At 33.7% G+C, this 17771-nt stretch overlaps 1 protein-coding gene across 3 annotated transcripts in view; it reads left to right on the top strand.

Annotated features, from left to right (window-relative positions):
• The window catches only part of DCN (decorin), a 44141-nt gene that overhangs the window by 18149 nt on the left and 8221 nt on the right, over positions 1–17771 (top strand). For all 3 annotated transcript variants that reach the window (XM_055118346.1, XM_004602736.2, XM_055118345.1), the window contains exons 3-6: positions 7753–7865; positions 13040–13253; positions 14398–14511; positions 16740–16833. In XM_055118346.1, the coding sequence (XP_054974321.1) occupies positions 7753–7865; positions 13040–13253; positions 14398–14511; positions 16740–16833 (535 nt within the window). The remainder of the gene's footprint in view (positions 1–7752; positions 7866–13039; positions 13254–14397; positions 14512–16739; positions 16834–17771) is intronic.

Raw genomic sequence — 17771 nt, 5'->3', positions numbered from 1 at the left:
ATTCTTTTTCATTTCTTTATATTTTGGCTATTTGTTTTCTTATTGTTCAAGTGTGTGTGTATGTGTGTGCATGTGTGTGCATGTGTGTGTGTGTACATTTCTAGATAGATATTGTAGATGTCAATTCCCAGTAAACTACTCAAATATTTTGTCCCATTCAGTAACCATACTAAGATAAAAGAGAATTCTTTGTCCTTGGGTGGGGAGGAGACATCCAAAATGATATTCAGGAGATCCAGTGGTCCCTTTTTGTGATTCTTGATCAATTGAGCTAATCAGAGGATCAAACCAGAGTATGTGGTGCTGTTCCAGATCTATAGTGTCAGAGAATACCTGAGTCAATTTGCTGGTCTTTGGAGGTCGGCTGACACACCCAGTGATATTGGGAGTCTCCGCAGCTGCACCTGGTGCCGCTCAAGTGACCATAGGATGTCAGACATGAAGCCAGGGTACCTTAACCCCTGCACAATATCGCTGGCTCCAGAATAAAATTTTTAAACAGGATTTTTTGTTGTTGTTGTTGTTGTTTGTTTGTTTGGGAGCCACAGCCAACAGTACTCAGGATTTAAGCTTGGCTCTACTGTCAAGGATCTCTCCTGGAATGGCTCAGGGAGTAATCACATGCCTGTTTATGCCCTTATGGAGGATGGGGGACTTAAATCAGAAACATACAAGGCAAGAACATACAGGCTCTGCTTTCTTTCCAGCTCCCTAAATAGGATGCTTTAATGATAGTTTCTCTGATAGAGATTTTTCAGTCGATCAAGTCCCATTTGTTTATTTTTCTTTTTGTTCCCCTTACTTATTTGTTGGAGCCAAATCCTCGAGTAGGTAACAAAGCCAGCATCAAAGAGCTTTCTATGTTCTCTTCTGAATATATTAATGGTTTAGCTCTTACATACTAGTCTTTTTTTATAAGAAATTTATTTTTTAATGAGTTAATTATTTATTTATTTGTTTTATGGGTCATACCTGGTGATGCTCAAGATTTACTCCTGGCTTTACTCTCAGGAATTACTCCTGGTGATGCTCAGAAGACCATTTGGGATGCCGGGATTTAGCCCGGTCAGCTGAGTGCAAGGCAAACACCCTACTTGCTGTGCTATCGCTCAGGCCCTTACATGCAAGTCTTTAATCCACTTTGAGTTAACTTATGCAGGCATGAGATAGTGATTTGTTGTTAAATGTAATTTTGTTTTTTTGCATACAGTAATCCAAGTTTTTCAGCACCCTTATTAAAAACAAATAAACAAGCAAACAAAAAAACCACTTATTTTCCCATTTCGACCATGGCTTCATTATCATAAATTAGATATATGTGAGAATTTAAACATGGATTTTTTATTCAATTGTAGTGATGTGTATATTTAATTTTATTCTAATACTATACAATGTTGATTACTATAGTTTTATAGCCTATTTTGAAATCAAAGGTTATGATACCACCAGTATTTTACTTTGTCTCAGTTTTTCTTTGACTACTCGGAATCTTCTGTGTTTTCATATGAATTTCAATAATGTTTGTTACATTTCCTTGTAGAATGTCACTGAGCTAATTACCTCCTTTGCATAAGAGCAAAAAAAATCAAAGCTCAGATGACAAAATATTTTGTCCCAACTTACCTAGAACATAACAAAAGAAAAAGACTAAAATATAAGATGATATATCAAAATTTATCAAGAAATTTGGAGCTGAGACAATTTTTATCTGAGGATATTTAAGTTAATATTATAGAAGAGAATAATGGATGCATTTTCTTTTTATTTTACTCAGTTTTTGTTTTCTGGGACACACCTTGCAATCAGGGGTTACTCCTGGCTCTGTGCTCAGGGATCACTTATAGTGGGGCACAGGGGACCATATGTGGTGCCAGGGATCAATCCTGTTTGCTATGTGTAAGGTACTCACTCTACCCACTGTACTATCACTCTGGTCTCAATGGGATACTTTAAAAGATAAATTAGAAAAGAGGTAGAAACATTGAGTGAGTAGAGTATTCCATCAAATACAAAATTTATGAGCAGACCTGAGTCACTAGGAATTAAGCATAACATATTTGAGTGACAATGAAAAGGAATATCTTTTAAAAATATGTTCAATGTTTTCACATTGTTGGCTTTCGAGTAAGAAGTCGTATCATATGGTCATATCATATGGTCTACGTTAGTAATGAAGAACCTTGGATAAGCCATAAGACTCCATCTGGTCTATTTGTTTCCTATAAAAAAAGTATAGGAGGAGCTTGGAAATCTTTGTGACAAGTGATATTTTTGAATGTTGTAGAGATGAAATAATGCAGTTTGCTGCTATGCGAATAGATATGCTGAGTATCATGCTGAGTGAAGTTGGTTAGACATAGAGAGAAAGGAAAAGAATGATCTTTCTCATATGTAGGGTATAAAGAGAGGTAGTAGGGGAATAACAAATACCCAAAGGCAACAGAAACCAAGAACTAGTCTTCAATAGGGAGCTTACTATATGGCAGAGTTGGGATGGGGTGGATAAAATAGGACACCTGGCGGGGGTTGGGGAGGGACTGCAGAGAGAAGGGTTGGGGCAATGAGGAAAAGAAGTGGATACTCTAGGGAAAGTTGTGATGAAGGATTTTTGCTATACAGGAAACTCTTTGTGCTGGAGCAATAGCATAGCATTTTTGCCTTGCGTGAGGCCAACCCGGGTTCCATTCCTCCGCCCCTCTCAGAGAGCCTGACAAGCTACCGAGACTATTTTTCTTGCACTGCAGAGCCTGGCGAGATCCCTGTGGCATATTTGATATGCCAAAAGCAGTAACAACAAGTCTCACAATGGAGACATTATTGGTGCCCACTCGAGCAAATTGATGAACAATGGGATGACAGTGCTACAGTGAAACCCTACAATCAACAGTTTTATAAACCATTGTGCCTAAAATAAAATCTTAAGAAGACTAAAAATGATTTAAAAAATCAAATTTCTTATTAAGGTCAAGCCAGGTCTGACCATATGATAATTTATTACTGCTAGTGGGATTTTTTTTCAAAACATGATATATAGTGTAGGTTAGGTCTAATGTCATTAATATGTGTGATAATGTATGTTAAAATCAGCCATATTTTGCTTTGTTTTTAAATTTTCATATTTAAATCTCAAAATCTTAATGAATCTACTTGATCAGCATATGGATAACATTGAACTAGTTAGTAATTATGAATACTTCACTTTGTATCTTTCTAAGAACTTATACTTATTCTACCTAACTTTTTTTGCTTTTTTTTTTTTTTTTGCTTTTTGGGTCACAAATTACTCCTGGCGGTGCTCAGGGGACCATATGGGGTGCTGGGAATCGAACCTGGGTCGGCTGCATGCAAGGCAAATGCCCTACCTGCTGTGCCATTGCTCCAGCCCCAATTTTTCATTTTCCTTTGTAATTCTTTTGCAAACTAATTACATACTATTTTCCATATATGGTTGTTTCATGTTTTTAGATTGAAATTGGGAATAGTTCTTGTATTAATAGTACCATTAATATAATTAATATAATAGTATCACTAAAATTCAAAAACACACTATAATAAAACAAAAATATGCTGCAAGCCAAACTGTGCTTTATATACTCCTGACACATTAATTTATTCATTAACTTATTCATTTCTCTAGTTTTAAAAATTATTTTCCCTATTATCATCTTATTTTCTTACTTATTTTATTGAAACTTTTGTTACATGAAAAGACAATATGCTTTGAAATTTGTATAAACTCAAAATAATTTATTTTGGGAAATACTTCAAAGGAGTACACATTTGTTACTTAGATTGTAGATTTAAATATTTAATAATTGGGATTATTAAATAAGGAAAATAAACTGTAAGAATAAACTGAAAGATCACAAAGCTTAAGACATATGTATGCTAGTAAAAGAGACTCTATGAACTAAATTGAAAAAAATCAGAGCCTAAAGATGTAAAAGATACAAACATATATATATATATACATGTAGACACATATATGTGTGTATGTATGTGTGAGTATATATACATATATATATACATATATATGGGCTGAAGCTATAGCACAGCAGGTAGGGTATTTGCCTTGCATGTGGTCGACTCAGGTTCGATTCCTCTGCTCCTCTCAGAGAGCTCAACAAGCTACCGAGAGTACCTCTCCTGCATGGCAGAGCCTGGCAAGCTACCCGTGGCATATTCATTATGCCAAAAATCAGTAACAAGTCTCACAATGGAGATGTTACTGGTGCCCTTTTTAGCAAATCAATGAGCAATGGGATGGCAGTGATGTAGTGATACACACACACACACACACACACACACACGCACACTTTTTTGCAGTGGGAAACAGTTTTTCAAACTGTATTCGAAGTTGGGAATGCATCTTCCAGCAATTCTCTGCCAACTTAGCTGGCAGTCAAAGCTAGGTCCTAAAAACGTGATGCTTGTGAATCCTGAATGTTCAGGGGTCTCTTGCACATGGAGAGGGATGTTCAAGAAGCATGTTGGTTGAGGCTGGAGCCATAATTAGCTGTATAACGAGGTATGTGCCTTTCCCTTTGTGCTGTCTCTCTGGACCCTGAAAATAGGAAGATTTTTTTTTTTTTTTTTTTTGCTTTTTGGGTCACACCTGGCGATGCTCAGGGATTACTCCTGGCTCTGCACTCAGGAATCACTCCTGGCGGTGCTCAGGGGACCATATGGGGTGCTGGGAATCGAACCCGGGTCGACCGCGTGCAAAGCAAACGCCCTACCCGCTGTGCTATCGCTCCAGCCCCAGGAAGATATTTTTTAACACCAAGTCTTTATATACATACATACATACATACATACATACATACATACATACATACATACACACACGCACAGAGACGCACGCGCACGTACACACACACACACACACACACACACACAAACACTTCAAGAGCTGGAGATCTATCTAGTAAACAGGTGGGGCACTTGCCTTGCATACACGCTATGCGGTTTTGATCTTCTAGCACCACATAAGTTTCCTGGAGGACAGCAACAGTGATTCCTCCAGCTCAGAGCCAGGAGTAAGCCCTGAACACCACTGGATATACCACCCCCCCCCCTTATATATTTCACCTCAAGCGTTTCCAGTGATTGGGTTCTGAGTAATAATGAAGTGGTCATAGGGTTCAACCCACAGCACCCTGTATATCTCTGAGAACTGCTAAGAGTGATCCTTTAGCAAAAGCCAGGAGTAAGTCCTGAGCACTGTCCGTTATAGCTCAACTCTGTCCTCCAGCACCCCCACCAACCCTCCCCCCCACACACAAAGTATTTCCAAGGATTAAACTCTAGGAAGAGAATATACTCAAAATGTCATACATTCAAATTGATTTCGTTAATCTCTTAAAACCTGAAATTTATGTATACTTTATAATTAAAGAAATGTTTTAGAGATACTAAAATTAGATTTTAAAATGTTAAAAAAATAAGCACAAGTGGAAATAAAGAAGTCACAAAGGAAGGATGATATGTAGGCTGCAACATATATGTGTATACATTCATGTGTATAGATGTATTCATGTATATATCATATATAACATATATACACATACATATAAACAGTATCAAAGATTTCACAGGTATTTTCCAATCTTAATTACATAAAAATTTCAAATTGACTTTTCTAAGAATGCCATTATTCACAATTACAAAGTATATTTAGATATCATCCTCAAAGGTGAATGTTCTGGTAGTTCTTTCTTCATCACTAAAATCACTTCAATCTTGTTATTTATGAACTATTTCTGTAGTGAGTCTTATAGTGCGTGTTTAGAATCATGAGCATTTTTAATTCAAATTTGTAATAGATTATAATTGGAAACTTGACTTTAATACTATTAGCTGAACAGTGATTATGTAAACTAAAAAAAATTAAAAGTGCTCAAAAAAGGATAATTTCAGACTCCCTTTTTTTAATTTTTATGGAAAACATTAAGGTAAGAATTTTGCTGTCACATTATAATACCAGTTTGTACTTACATAGTTTAAAAATTAGAAATACAGATATTTTCAACATACCAGGTTTACATTTCTTATACTTTTCTTTTTAATTAAAAACTGAAGATTGAATTACATTTCCATAAGAAACATACTAAGGTGCCATCTCAATCCTACTTTTTATTCCCAGGTCCATATAAATTGATGGCACATAGAAGTAGTTAATAAAATTTTGTTGACTAAATAAATGAAATATTTACAGCACTTAAGTTTAAGATATAGATTTAGAATTCTAATTTATAGACATAGAATTATATATCTTAAACTTAAGTGCTGTAAATATTTCATTTATTTAGTCAACAAAGTTTTATTAACTACTTCTATGTGCCATCAATTTATATGGACCTGGGAATAAAGTAGGATTGAGATGGCACCTTAGTATGTTTCAAATACAGAAATAATTGTTTAACTTTGAATGAATTTAATCCACATTTTTCTTACAATGTTGCATCAATATGAAACAAAAAAAATAATGAAAGGTTAAGCACAGAAGGCAGAGGAAGGAGCAGAAGTAGATGGGTAGAGCTCTTGCCTTGCACGTGGCATGGTCTCCTAACTTGCTAGAAGTGATCTCCAAGAAGGGGTAATCCCGGTTGTGGTACTCAAAAACACAAAAACAAAATAAAAGCTGAAGGCAGAAAAATTAACGTTTTTCTAGTTAATGTTTATTAACGTCGAATTACTCAAAATGCCACACTTTTCAACCCAAACAGTCCATCCATCTTACCCGTAATAGCGGAATGAAGATTGACATTCTAAATTCTATAGAATATTTTGTTATTCAGTGTTTACATTTATAAACAAAAGCAATACTCCATTACTTAGGCCAAAATTTAAAGTCTAAAAGTAAGGCTTGCTGGAGAGATAGTACGGAAATTAAGTCACTAAATTTGCCTGCAGTCAATGGAATTTGTTCGCCCAGGCTTTGCAAGGAAACCCTGGTGTTGTCAAGGGTACCACCAGGGGTCATCCCTGAGCTCAGAATCTGGAGTTAACCTCTGAGCACTTACCAGATGTGACACCGACCGCACCTCGCCCCGCCCCTGCCGCCAATAATATATAAAAGTGAAGGTTCAAATAATAAAGCTTAGAGAAGCTACAAGCAATGAACTTATTCAAATGTTATTCTAATTAACTTTATTTCAATATTTGTTTAACCACTTTTCTGTTGGTTATAAAATATGCATTGCTTTCACATTCCAATTAAAGCTAAAGAAACATTTTTAAAAGACTTGAAACTCTTAAGTTATTGACTACGATGGGTATATGCTCATGTAACTTTAATGTCAGATATAATGTTAGTGTTTGGTTTACTAAAGGATCTTCAACTTATTATTTAATAAAGCATTTTACTACCAAGTGGATATTTGTTAGAAAGGTAGAGATTTACCAATCACTCATTCTTATCACTAACCAAAGGAGTTACTTTCTAATACAAGAACAATTTCAAAACATACCAAAAACTTAGAACTTTGAACCACATATAGAAAACGAAGTTTGTTATCTTATGCAGAAAATTATTTATATGGGAAAAGTGCATTCTGATTATCATAAAAATATTCTGAGTTGGGAAAAAGGTAAAAAGGATATTTTATATTATAATTGTTAGGATTCCTACAAGAAAAAAATGGTAAATATGTTTTAGTAAAATGGTCATTAAAATATTTACTGCTTTAAGAACATATGCTTTGTGATCTCTTTATATTCCCTTCTTACTAACTTTTACTTTCATGATAGGTCTGGAAACAGTACCAAAAGATCTTCCCCCTGATACTATGCTGCTGGATTTGCAAAACAACAAAATAACTGAAATAAAAGATGGGGATTTTAAGAACCTTAAGAACCTTCACGTAAGAGTTTATTTTTTAAATTTCCACAAGATATGACTAAATGTGTATTTTAAACAAAATATAGGAAAGGCTGCATGTTGATAAGTAAGTGCCAATTAAGTAGGTTAATCAGTTCTCTATGAGGGGTTGGTAATGGAGCTAAGCATCATATTTATTCATCCCTTAAAATTTATCTAATTTTATTAAAAATACTTCATGTATCCTTTGAGGTTGAATTGTGAAAATATTTTTTATCTTTTTTTGTCTCATGATTTATAAATAAGTTTATCTTCCAATAATATTTTAATCTAAGACTGAAACAGTGCACAAAATAGATTGTTGTTAGCATTATTGCATTATTTGCATTATTTAAAATTTACTTTTAAGTTGTACAAATTACTTTATAAAGACTCAGAGGTTGGTAATAATAAGAAAAGACTAAGTCACATATATTTTATTTAGTAAATATAATGCCCTTTCTTTGATAAGTGTTTAGGATAATGTCTGCTGTATCCTATATGCATAAGTTCTTATTATGACTTTTGGCTACCTTTCTTCTATTTTACTGCAACACATCCCATCTACTTTCAGGATCCCAAAATAAGAAAAATACATTCTCCATAACAGACTAAAAGAAATGTACTCTCCATTATAAATGAATAAATGAAATGCACTCTCAAAAATATGTTACAGAGAATTAATTGAAGGGACCATTTAACAAAGGAGTATAGAAACAAATAAGACATAATGATACGCCCAAACATATAGACCCAAAGAAACTTGTGAGTTTCTGAGCCATGGAATAGCTGGGGAGTTATAATCTTATTTTCTAAATTCCTGTAAATGTAGTCTATGGTTAAAGGTAACTGAGACTAGCAGACAAGGGCATCAGATTGATGCAATCCCCCTGAAGTCAGTTTTTCAGTGTAGAGGGAATGGTCAAAGCACAAAGAATGATAATATAGCAATAGATGGGGATATACTGTAAATATAAAATGGTGAGCTAAATCAAAGTTAAGCCTTGCCAGTGCAGCCTCTATAAAAGTACATTTTTATTCTCATAGACTACAACATTGGAACTCCTGTAAAGATTATTAGATAGTCCAGTGGTCTATTTGTGGGATGATCATAATTGGTCTCTACTCACAGTATAAGTTCACATTTAGAGTAAATAAAATAAACCATATTTCAACATCCAAAATGAATACTCAGTGTTCACTGTGTATTTTCTACTCTAATAGGCCACTGAAATTACTAAAATGTAGAATTGCAGTTTAGAAATTGCATTGACTTTCAAGCATCCAGATAATTGTCATCATGTGGCAAAAAATTGGAAATCAAGTTATATATATTCATGTTCCACAGTTACATATGGCAATTTAGAGTTAATAAAAAATAGATATGAGTGAAATATTTTTAAAAAATGTTTGGAAAAAATTGTTTATTACTTTGAACTACAAAATGACAGAATTCACTGGAAATTTTTGGAAAGCAGATTTTTGTTTAACATTAAAATACCATTCAGAGAATTTTTTAGAAGATTAAATGGATGGCATAGTGATGAGTCAGTTATCTACAGAGATAAGTTTAGTTTCTTATTGTGCCTATCATAGAAATACTTTTTAGAGTTGGGAGCAATAACAGAAATTCTCATACTATTTCTCATCACTATTATTGAAAATAATTGAGGGGATAGGGACTGGCATGATAGTACAGCAGGTAGGGTGTTTGCCTTGCACGAGGCCAACCAAGGTTCAATTCCCAGCATCCCCTATGGACCTCTGAGCACCACCAGGGGTAATTCCTGAGTGCAGAACCAGGAGTGACACCTGTGCATCGCCGGGTGTGACCCCAAAGCAAATATTAATAATAATAATAATTGTTATTATAATAGAGGGGATATATTATACTATTAGACAATAAACATAATACCTTTATAAATATAAATCATCAATCATCTGGATATTATGCATCAAATTAGAAATTAAGGTGTAAGGAAAAATAATGCAAAATTGAAAAAAACTGATCATGATATACTATGGAGCTATGGAGTTACTATAGTAAGGCAACATATCTGTCAACAATTAAATAATCAATATAAGCAAAACCAATCAACATCTATCCATTCAAGAAAATATAGCAGATATTTAAGGGGACAACAATCTTTCCTTAATATTTTAAAGATACATCATAAAGTCAATTAATGAAAAGAATAGCACATAATATAACAGCATAGGACAACACCAAAAGAACAATATATGAAGTGTGTGTTATTAGCACCAAGAGAGTATCCCACCCGCAGGACACAGCCTGGCAAGCTACCCATGGCTTATTCGATATGCCAAAAATAGTAACAAGTCTCACAATGCAGACATTACTGGTGCCTGCTCCAGCAAATCAATGAACAATGAGACAACAGTGCTACAGTGCTGCAGGAGTCAAAATACCTTAGAAAGTAATGATAAGGGCCAGAAAGATAGTACAGAAGGTAAGGTGCTTTCCTTGCGAGCAGCTGACCCGGGTTGGATCCCCCACACAAGGTCCTTACAGCAACATGAGGAGTCATTTCTAAATGAAGAGTCAGGATTAAACCCTGATCATGGCTAATGTGTGCCCCAAAAGAAACAAAAAAATTCAGAGTAATAAACTATTAATATCATTAGTTTCAATAAATTAAAATATTAAAAAGTGCATTTTATTTTATATGCTTATGCAAAGTTTATGTTTTTTAAAAAATGAAATAATCTTACTTTATTTCCAATTTCTGTATATTTAAGTGTAAACTGAATAAATTATTGAAATGCGTATGATCCTTAAATAAAAGGTGTCTAGTTTTTCATATGTCCTCATTGAATTTGGCATTTATAATAATAAGTTCTTACTTTTTCAAGACTCCTGCTAAGTATGTTTTTAATCAGTCATCAGCTTGGCAATCTCTTGCTCTCTACTTCAATTTCCATAGTGGAAGAAACAGAGTTTATTAGAGCTTCTAACCTTTTAGATGACAAAAAAACTACTATTTTTCTCTGGCTCTTTCATTTGTGATCATTTCTATCCTTGTTATTATGCAAATAAACATAATTTTAGACAAGAAAACTACACTTAATGAGAAGGAAGTAAAAAATGAGAATTTGGAAATGATTAAAATAAAAGAGATTCAATATAAAGTACTCTTTTATTCTCAATATCTTTAATGAATTTACCATTCTGTGAGTAGAACATGTTCTATAAGAGAAATTTTCCACTCATGTATATGCAGAAAAACTTAAAAATATATAAAATAATGGAAAAAGAATAATAACACTGCTAAGTTGAAAATGTGTTTCCTTTGAACTAAAGAGGTCAGTGAATCTAGTAATAAAGTTGTCATTTTTAATTAATTATCAACAAAATTATGAAATATTTAATACTAGAAAATGCTTGCAAACTGTATACTCAGCATTATACTCAGTACTTTATGTATTCCTATTTAGTCTTCATAAATTTTGTTAGATAGACATTCTCAATAATCTCTTTGTTGCATGTGAGGACACTCAAGCACAGAGAGATTAAATTGCTTGCTCATAGTCATAAGGCAAATAAGAGCCAGACTTAAATATCTAACTTTAGGAGCATTCTGGATTCAGTCTGTTTAGTAACAGTTGTTTGAAGATAGGATTACAACCATAAGCACTGTAGCACTGTTGTCCCATTGCTCATTTGCTTGAGCGGGCATCAGTAATGTCTCCATTGTGAGACTTGTTACTGTTTTTGGCATATCAAATATACCACGAGTTTCTTGCCAGGCTTTGCTGTGCTGGCTGGATACTCTCGGCGTCTCTGAGAAGGAAGAAGGAATCAAACCTGGGTTGGCCGCATTCAAGGCAAACACCCTACCCTCTGTGCTATCGCTCCAGTCCATTACAACCATAAAACTGTTAATAGTACTTGGTATAGTAAAAACCCTAAAAAAGACTCTGAAGAAAATTGTACATGCTATTGAGTCATGTTTCAATATATAACATAAAATAAATGGTCCTTGCATTTAATTATATCAAGTCTTCAGAATTTAATTCTCTAACACTAGACTTACTGCATCCTGTATATGTTGTTCATATCTTTAACATTTATTTAGAATTAATTAAGATTTTGTTTAACTTGACTGATGTACTTTTTAGGATTAATAAAATTTGGGTAGAGATTGTATTAATTGTAGCTTGGATTAATTAGTAAAATAACATGAATTATGTGAGGTATGCAGATTTATTATCAGTCGTTAACTTCAGAAAACATTCTTGACTTCCTGAGATTGAAAGTTCTCAGTTTCATTTTACGCATTTCATATTTTTGCCCTTTTTCCTGTTATTCCATTAAAAAAACTAGATGGTCATTGAAAATACAAATTTCTTAGATCAAAAGAATTTATCCTAAATTCCATAGAATTAATTGATAAAACAATGTAAAATAATAAAAGGTCATGATTTGGAGATATGAGATATCTGAAAATACTCTTATTAATATCTGTATTATAATTAATCTGATTTTAAATTTCATTTAATTTTAAAATTTCATAGACATAAAGATGAATTTGAATAAATTTTATATGAAAATCACAGAAAAATATATTCCCAAATATTAATGGTTGTTAATATAATAAATATGTACATTAAAGGGAAATGCCAAAGCAAAACAAAATTTGCTTAAATAGTTAAACTAACATGGAGATGCAAAGTAATGTATTACAACATAGTGCTAATATGTCAAGTTAAAAGAAAACAAATACGTCTAAACTCACGAGGCTTCAAAAAAAATTTATTTATTCCTTCTTCTGATAATTTAAATTGAGGCTACTCTTTCATAGGAATCTATTTCAACTGTTTATGAGGGTTTTTTAAAGGTAAATTTGACTTTGGTAGACAAATGACTGACACTGAATTATTTTTAGGTATTTTGAGTTTTACTAGTATTTTAATCTACAAGATTATTTTTTATAATGATGAATTAACAAATCTATATTCATCATATGTTCTTTTTCCTTTTGCTTAGACTTATGTACAATTTATGTACTTTTACTTTTTGCATGACATCTCACAAATTTGTATACTTCTTTACTAGCCTCATAAACAATGTATTGACTGTATATGTTTTTATATTTGAAAAGTGTTTGATTTATGAGGTATTTATTTTTATTTACTTATTTTTTTCACTACTTTTAGTCATTGATTCTTGTCAACAACAAAATTAGTAAAATCAGCCCTGCAGCATTTGCACCTTTGGTGAAATTGGAACGACTTTATCTGTCCAAGAATCAGCTCAAGGAATTGCCAGAAAAAATGCCCAAATCTCTTCAGGAACTTCGTGCCCATGAGAATGAGATCAGCAAAGTGAGAAAAGCTGTTTTCAATGAATTGAACCAGATGATTGTCATAGGTACAGATATTCTTGTAACTCTAAGATCAGAATATAAGCATCATTTTAATAGATTCAATGTAAGCTAAAGCTGTAGGAAGATGAATTAGTAAAATATTTACCTGTCTTACAAAAATAATAATCATAAGGCAACAAGAAATAAGATTTTGAGATTATTTCTGACGTTTTCAGTCTTTGTCTTTAAGGATATGAGACTGTGAAGAAAGAGCTTCATTTGCCTTATTTCACGTGGAGTATGATTATGTGATTTTTAGCTATGTATATTTGAGACTTTCTCCATATGTCTTTTCATTGCATGACTTTTATTTATGCTGAACATACATAAACAACTGATTTTAAAATGCCTTTGAATATTTTAGTATATGTGTGGTAGAACATTTTTCAGTTATATAACTAGATAATAAAATGTTGGGGCTGGAGCAATAGCACAGTGGGTAGGGTATTTGCCTTACAGGCAGCCGACCTGGGTTCGATTCCTCTGCCCCTCTCAGAGAGACTGGCAAGCGACCTAGAGTATCTCGCCCACACAGCAGAGCCTGACAAGCTACCAGTGGCGTATTTGATATGCCAAAAACAGTAACAACAAGTCTCACAATGGAAATGTTACTGGTGTCCACTTGAGAAAATTGATTAGCAACAGGATGACAGTGATACAGTGATAAAAATGTTGATCAAAATATTTAGTAACATTCTGTTATATATTACTTAGGAAAGTAGTTCATAAAAGACTATGATTTGCCAACATTCGCTATTGTTGATTTTAAATTTAGTTTAAATGAGTTTTTGTTATTGTTTTTGCTACTATTGCTTTTCTATAAATATTTGGCTTAGAAGATTCTGTTTCTTTTTCTTTTTCTTGAGATTGTTTAAAAAATGGCAATCAGGGACTTTTTGTATTACTCAGTGGTAGAGTTCTTGTCCCGCGTGTGTTAAACTGAGTTTATGCCTGGAATCGCAAAAATGAATAACAAAGGGAAATTTCCCGTTATTTTGCTCTCCTTTAGAGGATTATGTTTTTCTATTTTTCAATCAGATTGTAACTGACCCAAATTTTTGTTGTGTTCTTTGGTAAAACAAACACCATGCTGAATTTTAATTGTCCTAACATTGTGCTCTTAAAATTTTGTTCTTACTGTATTTCCAGAATTGGGTACCAACCCTCTGAAAAGCTCAGGAATTGAAAAAGGAGCATTCCAGGGAATGAAGAAGCTCTCTTACATCCGTATTGCTGATACCAATATAACCACCATCCCTCAAGGTAACAGAACTTTCCTCAAAGCAATTTGAAAATCAAAATGCAAGGACTTTGTCAAACTGTTTTGTATGGAAATTTGAATGGCTTCTCATATCACCGACTTTATTTTCAGTAAATTATTTGTACCTAGGAAAGTTTCTACTGTCAGACCTGTATGACTGATCCTGTGTAACCAGCTCACTAGAAATGACTAGTCTTCTTTGCCTAAAAAATACCTTTAGAGGCTAGAGCAATTGTTTGGCGGGTAGGGCATTTGCCTTGCACATGACCAACCCTGGTTTAATTCCTGGCATCCCGTATGGTCCCTTGAGCACCGCCAAGAGTAATTTCTGAGTGCAAAGCCAAGAGTAACTAACCCCTGTGCATCTCTGGGTATGACCCAAAAAGTAAAGAAAAAAAAGAAAAGATGCCTTTAATGCATAACTTATTGGACTGGATTGAGAGCACAGCAGGTAGGCCACATGTTTGCCTTGCACGTGGACGACCCTGGGTTCGATTCTTCCGTCCCTCTTGGAGAGCCTGGCAAACTACCGAGAGTATCCCGCCTGCATGGCAGAGCCTAGCAAGCTACCAGTGGAGTATTCAGTATGCCCAAAACAGTAACAAGTCTCACAATGGAGACATTACTGATGCCCACTCCAGCAAATCAATGAATAACGAGACAATAGTGCTACAGTGCATAAATTATTGAACAATGACTCTATATTATATAATTATAATGGTACATATTTTTAAAAGGCACCATTGTTAAAAAGAAATATAGTTCCTTTAAACTATGTTCAACTTTGTTAAAAATAATATAGGAGTTAACTTTGAAATGTAACAGAATTTTACTTCTCCAGTTTAATAGTGAATTCCTTTCCCTCTTAGAACATAGTTCATTGTGTTTACATAAGAGAATCTGCAGTGTCCCATCATCTTTTAAATATGTATATTTCAATGTATTAATAATATCAAATGCCAACTCATAGGGTTCTTTTAGAATTAAAAGAGTATTGAATTATTGACACTTTGGTAAGTAGTGGATTATTATTATCTTCTTTTCATCATTAAAAGTTATTTGTGTGTCAGGGAGATAATACTATGACTAAGACCTTTGCCATGTCCACAGTCCACCAAGTTTAATTCTTTCATGGCCAGGAGTTATTTCTGTGTACAGCTAATCTTTGACCCAAACTCCCTTCCTTCCAAAAAAGTTATTTGAATGCCCATTTTATTCAAGCACCAAACACTAAAGACAGTGAATGTGATATAATTCCTGACCGGAAGGAGTTAACTGCTTAAAGAAAGACAGAAACATAAACACCTTGACATAGTAAGGTTAGTATTAATGTGTAGTGAATATACAAAATTCTGGTGAGTCAGAAAATATAAGTAATTAAAACTTGATTGACTATTCTCACATTTCCTATCTTATATTTTTACTTCTTATACAAAGTTCTTCTCAAAACATCCCCTTTCTCAAGTTTCTAGTACTACTACTAATCCAATAATAATAGCTGGCCTAAAAATAGTCCTACTGAACAGACAATGTGATTTATTTTACTATATCCTACATTTATTTTGGAGCTAGAAAGATCATCAAAAGAAAGAAAAACAATATATAATACTGTTGCTATATTCATTAATACATCAGAATAATACTTGATATTCCAAAAACAGTAACAATGATAGTCCTCATTCCCTTATCCTGAAAGAGCCCCCAATACGCCATCGGGCTACACTAGCACACAACAGGGACAAAATAGAGACATTACTGACGCCCGCTCGAGCAAATCGATGAATTGGATGACAGTGACAGCTCATTTCTCAAGACATCAGAGCCAATGTATTATAGTGACAATCATGTGAAATTGCTTAACTTCAGTCTTCTCTATGCTCTAGGTCACTGGGAAATATTAATAGCAGTGGGGAAAGCTGTGCTGTCATTACATCTTATTTTACATATTTTTCAAAGGCAACAGATCCCAAGAATTGGTCTTCAAAGTTGTATTCTCATGCAGGAAGGTGGGGGAAGGGATGTCGGGTGGGGGGAACTAAAATAATGGTGGATGGAAGCAGCAAACCTTTAATTAACAACTTATGAATCATGGTAACTAAAATATTCTTTTATAAAGACAGATTCTTTGAAAATTTCTTTTAGAAAGTCAATGTATATGTCTTAATTAAATCACAACATCCTGCATTTATATTTATCTGCTGATTTAAAATCTTTTACTTTCTTCCTCCAGGTCTTCCTTCTTCCCTTACTGAATTACACCTTGATGGCAACAAAATTACAAAAATTGATGGAGATAGTCTGAAAGGATTGAATAACCTGGCTAAGTAATAATATTCTTTCTTGTCATTTTACCAGAAAAATAACTAGATGTGTTAGTGCCTACCTGCTCAGACTCAGAAGCAAGATGACTGAGATTTTTCCCATACCACATTTTATTGTTTATAGCCACCTAAATATTTGTATCAATTAAAATGTATGCTCAAATTCCTTATAAATAAATAAGGACACTATAATTTTAAATAAATTACAATAAAAACTAATGATGTAGAAATATTACCCATTCCACATTGTAGTATAAGGGTAGTTTTGATGTATCACTGTGTCACTGTATGACTGTCATCTTGTAACTCACTGATTTGCTCGAGCGGGCACCAGTAACATCTCCATTGTGAGACTTGTTGTTACTGTTTTTGGCATATGGAATATGCCACGCGTAGCTTGCCAGGCTCTTCCGTGCGGGCAAGATACTCTAGGAAGCTTGCCAGGCTTTCCGAGAGGGACAGAGGAATTGAACCCGGGTCGGCCTCATGCAAGGCAAAAGCCCTACCGGCTGTGTTATCACTCCAGCCCTAGTTTTGATGTATACTTAAAAAAAATCTATGAACATTTCCTCTATACTAAGAAATGAACTATCATACTACCCCAGGCCCTTCTTAAAATTTTTAAATGATTTAAGTAATTATGTCTTGTTATCTGAGATAACTTCACGTTCTATGTTGTAAGTGATAAAAGGGAGAGTATTGGAAAGCTAGTTGAAGTCTATTTAGAAAACAGAGTTCTTGTTCCACACATCTTTTCATGGCTGAGTATGAATATTTTTAATAGAAAAACTAAGCATTATGATGTAAAATTAGCTTGCTCCTGTTTTTTTAAATATATATATTAAAATTATATGCATATATCATGTCAAAAAACAAAATGCACAACTTGTATTTGAAAAATAGTAGTGCTACTAACTATAGTAGGAATGAATGATGCTTAA

Source organism: Sorex araneus, chromosome 10, assembly GCF_027595985.1.
Source record: "Sorex araneus isolate mSorAra2 chromosome 10, mSorAra2.pri, whole genome shotgun sequence".
NCBI lineage: Eukaryota > Metazoa > Chordata > Mammalia > Eulipotyphla > Soricidae > Sorex > Sorex araneus.
Note: the sequence above shows the minus strand (reverse complement) of the source record. Positions and strands in the feature narration are given on the sequence as shown.